The sequence below is a fragment of the Triticum dicoccoides genome, chromosome 6A (genome assembly GCF_002162155.2).
Source record: "Triticum dicoccoides isolate Atlit2015 ecotype Zavitan chromosome 6A, WEW_v2.0, whole genome shotgun sequence".
Lineage (NCBI taxonomy): Eukaryota > Viridiplantae > Streptophyta > Magnoliopsida > Poales > Poaceae > Triticum > Triticum dicoccoides.
Window position 1 is genome coordinate 13,685,159 of NC_041390.1, and position 11,041 is coordinate 13,696,199.

Genomic DNA, 11,041 nt, shown 5'->3' on the forward strand with positions numbered 1-11,041 from the left:
AGAACCTTTAAACGATCATCATTCCGAAGGTATGCCAAATAGTACTACTCAACCTCCCACACATGAATCATCTGATTTGGTTGGCAGCAAATCGTAGTGACGCAATATCCCGATTTAGCAATCTTTAGCCGCGTGACGGATGAAGAGTGCTCTCCGGTCGAGGCTGGGCCGAAGATCATCTGTTCGGCCTACGGGCCTGCGAAGAGTAGTCTTTAGCCCAAAAGTGCATGTCTTTGGCCTGATCAATACGAAGACGAAGAGTACCACTTTGGTCAAGAAAAGAACAAGGAGTCCTCTTCGGTCTACACGGGGACGACAGGGTAATATATTTGAAATGTCTGAATTAGAGTATACATTATCGTATTTTTTAAACAGAAAACTTCTTACAGCTCACCAAAAAGAAATTTCTCCAAAAAACCCACAAAAAGAATAACATTTTTATAATGGAAATGTTGTCCTTGACAGCTGCTATAGCCAGGTGTATCTGACTTTTGCTGATCCATGGCGTCAGTACAGTCCTGCCCAGTACACCGCTGGCAGCATAGAAAATGTGATGAAATTAAAGATGGGTGACAAAGGTTCAATGCCTCATGATTAATGATAATGATGGAACACTGAACATGTCGAGGATTCAGAGTTAAGCGTACTCTTTCCTCATCATGATAGCTAGGTCATTCTCACAGGTGAGTCAGTACCATTGTATTTGCATTTCCATGCCCATTTAATTTAATTTAATTATGGCCTTACCAAGCTATTGAATATCTGCTTCTGCATCCCATTTTCATGAACTGGCTATAGTCTAACGTCATATAATCAGCATGTACAGGAAGCTAAATGCAGAGATTAACTCATGCCTTGAGTACATGGGTCAAATATGAGTCGAAGTAAATTACAAAAAACCACCACAATTGAGTCGAAGTTTCCTTTATCTTTGGAGTCAATATTGAGACCATATGGATAGCACATGAAAATGAGACTCTGTCTCCTGGCTACAAGTGGCAGCAGCTAGGTAGCAAGCACACAGGCACATTTTTATGTATTTCTCTCAGGAAAGAAGAATAAGCAATACTTAACTGCAGCTTTAGGATTGGTGTGAGATTAGTCATAGAATAGACCCATGGACAGACAGGTCAGCCGAGTTGAATAGTATGGCAAAGAGGACAAAGTGCCAAGCCATCTCACAGCTCATCCCAGGCTGTGCCCCCTTGATGGCCTGCACATCCCTGGCCATTCAAATCTCTGTCTGTCACTGTTCGGTAGCTGCAGGCCGGCCGGCTTGGCTTGTCTTGGCTGGGTTGAGTCAACCTTGCCTTTGATTGCCTCCTCTTTTCTCCAAGGACTTCAATCCACCAACTTGATCGATCTTTGTCTCTGATTCACTCATCCATCCCTGTCCTGAGTCAACCTGCTTGTCAACCATCCATCTCAAGGTTGCACCCCAAAAAACTTTTGGTCATCTGAATCCTGATTCCTCAAACAGCCCTGGATGATTTTGCAGCCCAGATTTTGGTCATCTGAATCTTGAACAGGTTGACGATTGGAGGTTGCAGAGATGAAACTAGGGTCTGTTGATCCCAGGAGAAATGGATGATGATCTCATCAGAGAAAAAGTGCAACGCAAAAGGAAGGAAGACGATTTTTTTGCATGATGCTGCTGGTGATGATGATAAGGGCTGACAAATTCTGCAATCTTTGAACCATTCTTTGTATTGTTTGGTTCTTTTGGGAGACAAAACCTTTCTTTCAAGTTTCAACAGATAACACACATTCTCTTGTCTCTGCTGTTGAGCATCAAGAACGAAGAGCACTAATCAAACCAAAAAAGTTAGTTTTTACAGCCAAGCCATGCATCATCTACATACACAAAGAAGATCACACAGGCACGGAGAGAGTGCCGGAAGTAGTGATACAAATCAAAGAATGGTACAGCTGAGCAGAGAAAGAAGGGATTTTTTTAATCCTAATCAGCCGTCCTCTGCTCAGAAGGAATGGGGCTGCTGCGGCGCCGCCGCGCCGGAGGCGGACCCGGCGGTGCTGCGCGCGCTGTGCTCCATGCAGCGCACGACCTCGGCGCGGCTGGCCACGACGCGGTGGAACACGGCGCGCACCTGCCGCTCCAGCGGCGCGAGGCCGTCCTCCAGCGCCCTGCACGCGCCGGCCAGCGCCTCGGCGCGCTCGAGAACGTCTCCCGCGCGCTCCTCGCTGATGGACGCCGGCGCCTCCACCTCCGCGGCCTCGTCCTCCTCCTCGGCGATCTCCTCGAGGAGTCTGTTGAGCTCCCGCGCGGCGCGCTCCACGGCCTGCATCTCGGCGAGGAGCCCCGTGGACGCCGGCGAGGACGCCCCGGAGGACGACCCCTTCTTGTCCCTCCGCCTCGACTCCTCGATGATCCGCTCCTGGAGGGCCGTCATGGGAGCAGCCCACTGCGCCTGCTTGGCCGGCGCGATGGGGGCAGCCGCGGAGGCCCGGTCCTGGCAGGGCACGGCGGCGACGAGCGCCCACATGGCGAACACGAGGACGGAGCTCATGGTGTAGAGTGCCAGCCCGAGGCCGCCCCCGGCGCCGGGGGCGGTGGCGGCCTGCGGCGGCGGCGCGAGGTGCGCCGCCATGGCGTGCACGTGGCGCCCCGTGGACCAGTTCTTGGACGACACGCTGAAGGAGAGCGCGCGGGCGGCGCGCGAGCTGCAGGGCGTCGACGGCGCGGCCCGGGCGTCCGGGAAGAGCCTGGAGATGGCCCGGCGGGCGCGCGCGAACTGCGCGCGGTGGAGCAGCGGCGGGTCGGCGGCGAGGAGGCAGGAGGCCGCGGTGAGCGCGGCGCGGTGGGAGCCCCGGAGCGAGGCGAGCGCGAGGGAGACGGCGTTGAGCACGTCGAGCGCCTTGACGGAGCGGTCGAGCAGGTCGGCGGCGAGGCGGTCGGCGGGGGGCCGGGCGAGCGCGGCGCCCACGGGGCCCACGGCGAGGGCGTCCCGGAACGCGGCGTCCGAGGACACCACGGCGTCGAGCAGCTTGGAGAGGAACGCCAGCGAGAGCACGGGCCCCTGCTGCCCCTGCTGCGCGGAGGTGGAGAGGGCGGCGAGGCGGTCGGCGACGTGGGCCTGGAGCGCGTCGAGGACGAGCAGCTCGTCGTCCTGCGCCGGGTCGAAGGAGGCGACGGCGGTGGCGCTGCGGCGGAAGCTGAGCAGCCCCAGGAAGCCCATCCCGCCGGTCGGCGGCGGCGTCTCTGCGGCGGCCATCCTCGGGCTCGTGGTGGGCTTTGGGCCGGGCCTGGGCTTGGTCTCTGTGGATTTCTTGGTCGGAGTGGAGGGGAGGGAATGGTGGGGGAACCGCTGCCGGAGCGCCGGCCATATATACTGCGGGGCAGACGGCCGCGGAGGGGCAGCTCCGCCCACGCGCCTCACTTCGCTCCACACCAATGACATGTGGGCCCGCATGTCGCATGGGTCGCCCTGTCAGTGGGACGGAAGGGGTGGCGTGCTGGTGCGGTGGGGTTCTTCTGGGGGATGGTGGACCGGTTCGTTGGCCGGGAGGCTGACTTGGTTGGCTGCCACTACTTGGATGGACTTGGTGTACTCCTCTCCCACATTTTCTCCTCCCTTTTCTTTTCTTAACCAATATTTATGTTTGCCAGATTTATTCCCTTAATGTATATTATCTCTATGATCTCACTGATTTGGTTTCATAAATTATCATCCTGATGATTTCATCCCGGTGCGGATTTTTGGGATATGGTTCTCGGCGCACCCTATATTACATTTTATAATTTACAAATAATCAAAACAATTCCGCAACTCTTTTGGGTAAACATGGCCGAATGTTATACTCACACACAAAGTTTCGCTAAAAGAATGGCTTCAATGTTCTTATGGGCGGAAAAGCAAAACCACAACGTAAAGAAACTTGGATAATAACTTATATATAGAACCGATTTTGTTTGTGTTTTTCGCACAGAAGACTAGGACCACATAAGTCATTTGTCAGCAACTTTACACGTGAGTATAATACTATACCGTGATTGTGACAAAAAAGTTTCAGAACTGTTAGAGGTTTTTAAAATTTATTTTTGAACTTTGTTCGGTTTAGACCCAGGTTCATTTGGGTATTTTTGGATTTCATCCAGTCTAATTTGATTTGAGAAAACCAGGCTCTCTCTTGGCAGCTCTTGCCTCACTAGAAGCTCCATAAGCGCCATTGCAGATGGGATGAGTGCAGGACATGTATGTATGTATGTATGTATGTATGTATGTATGTGTATCGTGATTCTTGAAAGCCAGCACTGAGCAGAGGAGATGAACATGTACATGAGAGATGCAGGACATAGCAGGGCAGAGTGGCCAACTACATTGGATGGAAAGATGAGGCCAAATACATGGGACACACACAGCACTACATGGTGTAATAATTCACACACACACACACACACACACACACACACACACACACACACATACATGCCTGTTGTCTCTCTCTTGTCCCTTTCCCTCCACTTTGGTTTACATTTGCCAGATTTATTCCCTTGATGAATACTATTATCCGTATGATCTCAGCGATTTGGCTCCATAAAGCACCCTGATTTCATCAAAATTAATTTGGTTCAAGATAGGGGAAAAAACAGGCTCTCCGCCTCTGTCCCCAGTCAGAAGAACGTTGGCACATTGCACATGAGATGAGTTTATGTGTATGTAGCCTGAAACCCAGTCGTGAGCAGAGGAGATGGAGATGTGGGAGCCTCTGTTTGGAAGAAAGAAAAATGAAGATATCAAACCGTGAGCGTGAGGTGCAAGGAATGACATGGCGGAGTGACGTGGAAAGGACGAGCTGGTGCAACATCTGATGGGAATGGATCGAGGCCAAATGCATGGGACACACACAGCACCACAAGACAGGGACACAGCGCGTGCAAGTGCAACTGTGCATTAGGGCATCTCCAAGGCAGACCGGTAAACTGTTCGCATCCATCTGGACTGCGTTGTCTGGACCACGAAAGCCATCCAACGCGAGTCTGCATTGGTCCGCGTGCAGTTCAGACACATTTTCTCGTGTAAATTGGAAACAAAGTTAGGGGAGGTTTGCGGCAGTCCGGCACCCCGGCCCACCCAATCCCCCCTCCTGGCCCCATTTCCTCCTCCTCCCTTTTCTTAACCCATATTTATGTTTGCCCGATTTGTTCCCTTAATGAATATTATCTGTCTGATCTCACTGATTTGGTTTCATGAATTATCCTGATTTCATCCCGGTCCGGATTTTTTGGGATATGGTTCTGGGCGCACCCTATATAACATTATAATTTAAAACCAATCAAACAATTCTGAAACCTTTTGGGGAAAACATGGTCAAGTGTTATACTCACATACGAAGTTCCGCAAAAAAATGACTTCAATGTTCTTACGGGCAGGAAAAACCAAATTACAACTTACAAATACTTGAATAATAATTTTTAGTAGAACCGGTTTTGTTTTTTTCTTTCACACAGAAGATCACATAAGTCTTTCTTTGCGAAACTTTACATGTGAGTATAACACTATACCATAATTGTCACAAAAAAGTTTCAGAACTGTTAGACCCTTTTTAAAATTTATTTTTAACTAGTTCCGGTCTAGGTTCATTTGGGTAATTTTGGATTTCATCCAATCTAATTTTATTTAGAATTCATAACAAAAATTGATTTGAGAAAACCAGGCTCTCTTTCGGTACTTCTTGCCTCACTAGAAACTCTATAGACAGCATTGCAGATGGGATGAGTGCACTACATCACTAGTAGAAAACAGGGCTATGGTCCAGGCCGGCTCAGCCCATTAGTCCCGGTTCAGTGTAGAACCGGGACCAATGTGGGCATTGGTCCCGGTTCGTGAGCCCCGGGGGCCGGCCGGGCCACGTGGGCCATTGGTCCCGGTTCGTCTGGACCTTTTGGTCCCGGTTGGTGGGACGAACCGGGACCAATGGGCCTCGCTCCTGGCCTACCACCATTGGTCCCAGTTGGTGGCTTGAACCGGGACCAAAGGCTCCCCTTTAGTCCCGGTTCATGCCACCAACCGGGACCAATGAAGTGCCTATACATACCCCCTCGCGCAAGAGCAGAGCACAGTGCTCTGTTTTTTCTGGCCGAGTGGGAGAGGGCTTTGTGGTGCTCTAGCTCACCTCCTATGCACATGAGGTGTTCGATGGAATGCCCGAGCCACACTACTTAAGCTTTCTCCTCTCGAAGCTCGACCTCCAAGCTCCATTTTCCTCGAGATTTGTCTAGATTTAGCGGTCCGTCACGCCCCGTCCCCGTCTTCACCGCCGTCGATCACCCGCGCCGATCTCATCACCGACACCACCGTGGTGAGCCTCTTGTTCTTATCTTCTTTCTGAAAGGAAAAATATTCTTACTTGTATGTTTAGATAGATACTTGTATCATTTTCTTACATTTATTATTGCATCTTATATAGTGCGATGGTTTTGGTATCCGCCCCCGTCGGCCCTCGTCCTGTCTATGATTCGGATTTGGTATGTATATTATTTTTATAACTATTGGTTCATTTATTGTTTATGAAAATTATGCCGACCAACGTGACATAGATTTTATTTATCTAGGATGTATGTGAATCGGAAATGCCAACCGACCCTATTGTCGAGAGGTTAAATTTAGTTGAAGAAGAAAACAATTTGTTGAAGGAAAAAGTAAAAAAAATTGAGGAGGAGAAGATGATATTGGAGTTGCATGTTGCGGATGTCGTCGATGATCACAAGATCAAGATGGATGCAATGCGCTTGAAGATTAGAAAGATTAGAAAATATGCCATTCATACCGAGGCTTGATATCATTATGCCGTTGGATCAATTGTTACCTTGGTTGCGATTATGATCGCATTTGTTTTCGCATTGAAATGTTTTACATAGTTTCAATGTATGGTTTAATTAATTAGATGCTCTGGAGAGCTATATGTTGTTAGATGAGAACTATGTATGCACTTTGGTTTTAATGTGATGATGAACTTCTATTAATTTGGACACTTAATTATATATAATGCACGCAGATGAACCGGCAATGGATGTACGGTGACAGACACACCCGCGAGTACATTAAGGGCGTGCATGAGTTTCTCGATGCGGCTGAGGCAAACAAGCAGAATGGTTTTATGTGTTGTCCATGCACTAAATGTGGGAATACGAGGTCTTACTCTAACCGGAAAATCCTTCACTCCCACCTGCTTTACAAGGGTTTCATGCCACACTATAATGTTTGGACGAGGCACGGAGAAATAGGGGTTATGACGGAGGACGGCGAAGAAGAAGAGTACGATGACAACTATGTGCCCCCTGAATACGGTGATGCTGCAACGGGGGGAGCTGGTGAAGATCAAGAGGAACCAGACGATGTGCCCAATGATGCTGCCACGGGTGAAGCTGCTGAAGATCAAGAGGAACCAGACGATGTGCCCGATGATGATGATCTCCGCCGGGTCATTGTCGATGCAAGGACGCAATGCATTAGTCAAAAGGAGAAGCTGAAGTTCGATCGCATGTTAGAGGATCACAAAAAAGGGTTATACCCCAATTGCGAAGATGGCAGCACAAAGCTCGGTACCGTACTGGAATTGCTGCAGTGGAAGGCAGAGAATGCTGTGGCTGACAAAGGATTTGAGGAGCTACTGAAAATATTGAAGAAGAAGCTTCCAAAGGATAACGAATTGCCCGACAGTACATACGCAGCAAAGAAGGTCGTATGCCCTCTAGGATTGGAGGTGGAGAAGATACATGCATGCCCTAATGACTGCATCCTCTACCACGGTGCATACAAGGATCTGAACGCATGCCCGGTATGCGGTGCGTTGCGGTATAAGATCAGACGAGATGACCCTGGTGATGTTGACGACGAGCCCCTCAGGAAGAGGGTTCCTACGAAGGTGATGTGGTATGCTCCTATAATACCACGGTTAAACGTCTGTTCAGAAACGAAGAGCATGCCAAGTTGATGCGATGGCACAGTGAGAACCGAAAGAAAGATGGGAAGTTGAGAGCACCCGCTGACGGGTCGCAATGGAGAAAAATCGAGAGAAAGTACTGGGATGAGTTTGCAAAGGACCCAAGGAATGTATGGTTTGCTTTAAGCGCGGATGGCATTAATCCTTTCGGGGAGCAGAGCAGCAATCACAGCACCTGGCCCGTGACTCTATGTATGTATAACCTTCCTCCTTGGATGTGCATGAAGTGGAAGTTCATTATGATGCCAGTTTTCATCCAAGGCCCTAAGCAACCCGGCAATGAAATTGATGTGTACCTAAGGCCATTAGTTGAAGAACTTTTACAGCTGTGGAATGGAAACGGTGTACGTACGTGGGATGAGCACAGACAGGAGGAATTTAACCTTAAGGCGTTGCTGTTCGTGACCATCAACGATTGGCCCGCTCTCAGTAACCTTTCAGGACAGACAAACAAAGGATACCACGCATGCACGCACTGTTTAGATGACACTGAAAGTATATACCTGGACAAATGCAGGAAGAATGTGTACCTGGGCCATCGTCGATTTCTTCCAACCAACCATCAATGTCGAAAGAAAGGCAAGCATTTCAAAGGCGAGGCAAATCACCGGAAGAAGCCCGCCATGCGCACCGGTGATCACGTGCTTGCTATGGTCAATGATTTACACTACGTAATCTTTGGAAAGGATCCCGGTGGACTAGCTGTTCCGAATGACGCTGAGGGACACGCACCCATGTGGAAGAAGAAATCTATATTTTGGGACCTACCCTACTGGAAAGACCTAGAGGTTTGCTCCTCAATCGACGTGATGCACGTGACGAAGAACCTTTGCGTGAACCTGCTATAGGCTTCTTGGGCATGTATGGGAAGACAAAAGATACACCTGAGGCACGAGAGGACCTGCAACATTTGCACAAAAAAGATGGCATGCCTCCGAAGCAGTATAAAGGTCCTGCCAGCTACGCTCTTACGAAAGAAGAGAAAGAAATCTTCTTTGAATGCCTGCTCAGTATGAAGGTCACGACTGGCTTCTCATCGAATATAAAGGGAATAATAAATATGCCAGAGAAAAAGTTTCAGAACCTAAAGTCTCATGACTGCCACGTGATTATGACACAACTGCTTCCGGTTGCATTGAGGGGGCTTCTACCGGAAAACGTCCGATTAGCCATTGTGAAGCTATGTGCATTCCTCAATGCAATCTCTCAGAAGGTGATCGATCCAGAAATCGTACCAAGGCTAAGGAGTGATGTGGCGGAATGTCTTGTCAGTTTCGAGCTGGTGTTCCCACCATCCTTCTTTAATATCATGACGCATGTCCTAGTTCATCTAGTCGACGAGATTGTCATCCTGGGGCCCGTATTTCTACATAATATGTTCCCCTTTGAGAGGTTCATGGGAGTCCTAAAGAAATATGGCCGTAACCGCGCTAGGCCAGAAGGAAGCATCTCCATGGGCCATCAAACAGAGGATGTTATCGGGTTTTGTGTTGACTTCATTCCTGGCCTTAACAAGATAGGTCTCCCTAAATCGCGGTATGAGGGGACACTGACTGGAAAAGGCACTCTTGGAAGAGACTCAATAATATGCAGGGACGGATATTCTTGGTCTCAAGCACACTACACAGTTCTACAGAACTCTACCTTGGTGACCCTGTATGTCGATGAACACAAGAACAGTCTGCGCTCCAAACACCCGGAGCAGTGCGACGACTGGATTACATGTGAACACATCACAATGTTCAGCAGTTGGTTGGAAACACGTCTTAGAGGTGACAACACTGTTTGTGATGAGTTGTACTTGTTGTCCAGGGGACCATCTTTGACTGTATTGACTTACAAAGGATACGAGATAAATGGGAATACATTTTACACGATGGCCCAAGATCAAAAGAGCACCAACCAAAACAGCGGTGTCCGCTTTGATGCAGCAACCGAGAGCGGAAAGGACACATATTATGGTTACATAGTGGATATATGGGAACTTGACTACGGACCTGATTTTAAGGTCCCTTTGTTTAAGTGCAAATGGGTCAATCTATTAGGCGGCGGGGTACAGGTAGACCCATAGTACGGAATGACAACAGTGGATCTGAAAAATCTTGGGTACACTGACGAACCGTTCGTCCTAGCCAATGATGTGGCACAGGTTATCTATGTGAAGGACATGTGTACCAAACCGACAAAAAGAAAAGATAAGGAAGCGAATACATCATACGATGAGCCAAAGCGCCACATAGTTCTTTCAGGAAAAAGGGACATCCTGGGAGTGGACGGCAAGACAGACATGTCTGAAGATTATGAAAAGTTTCATGAAATTCCTCCCTTCAATGTCAAGGCTGACCCAAGCATCCTGATAAACAATCAAGATTATCCATGGTTACGGCACAATAAGCAAATGACACAAGCGAAGAAAAAGTGAAGACTTTCTCCCGCAATAAGCAAATGCTATGTGGGTGAAATTATGATACCATCCCAACTTTCAACTTTTTCAGAGTTCATTTGAAATGCTTTCATGTCTTATGGTTCGAAACTTTGATACTTCGAAAGTGATTGTCCATTTTGTACACGAAGTGCATCAAGTTTTTGTCGTAACCCTCTCTACTTTTTGGAACATGCTATGTGGGTGAAATGATGATACCATGCCAACTTTCAACCTTTTCAGAGTTCATTTTGAAATGCTTTCCAATTTCAGAGTCATTTAGCTCAAAGAATGAATTAATAGCAAACAGAATGAACTACAAAACTTTTATGAAAATAAAAACAATCAATTAAAATATTATGTTATGATCAACTAAAATAAAACTATAATATTCTTCAATAGCAAAAAGAATATAATTTTTGCGACCTAAAATCAAACTATAAGTATTTAATTGTAAGTATAAATAAAAAATAAATAGCAAGGAAGAAAAAAATTCTATTTTTATAGTAAAGTTATTCATAAACTAGTGATTCACACAAATTTTATAAAATTCCAATTTAAACTATTCAAAATTTTAAAACTAATGGCACTAACAGAAAGTTTATAATTTTGTGACCTAAAATCAAAAAGAAATCACTAAAAAACTATAAGTAT

The 11,041-nt window shown here is 47.6% G+C and overlaps 1 protein-coding gene across 1 annotated transcript; it reads right to left on the reverse strand.

Moving 5' to 3' along the window:
- Positions 1-1,784: 1,784 nt before the first annotated feature.
- LOC119314294 lies at positions 1,785-3,304 on the reverse strand. Its single transcript, XM_037589031.1, has one exon. It carries the CDS (start codon positions 3,231-3,233, stop codon positions 1,980-1,982), a length of 1,254 nt encoding a protein of 417 aa, XP_037444928.1. The 5' UTR covers positions 3,234-3,304; the 3' UTR covers positions 1,785-1,979.
- Positions 3,305-11,041: the final 7,737 nt, after the last annotated feature.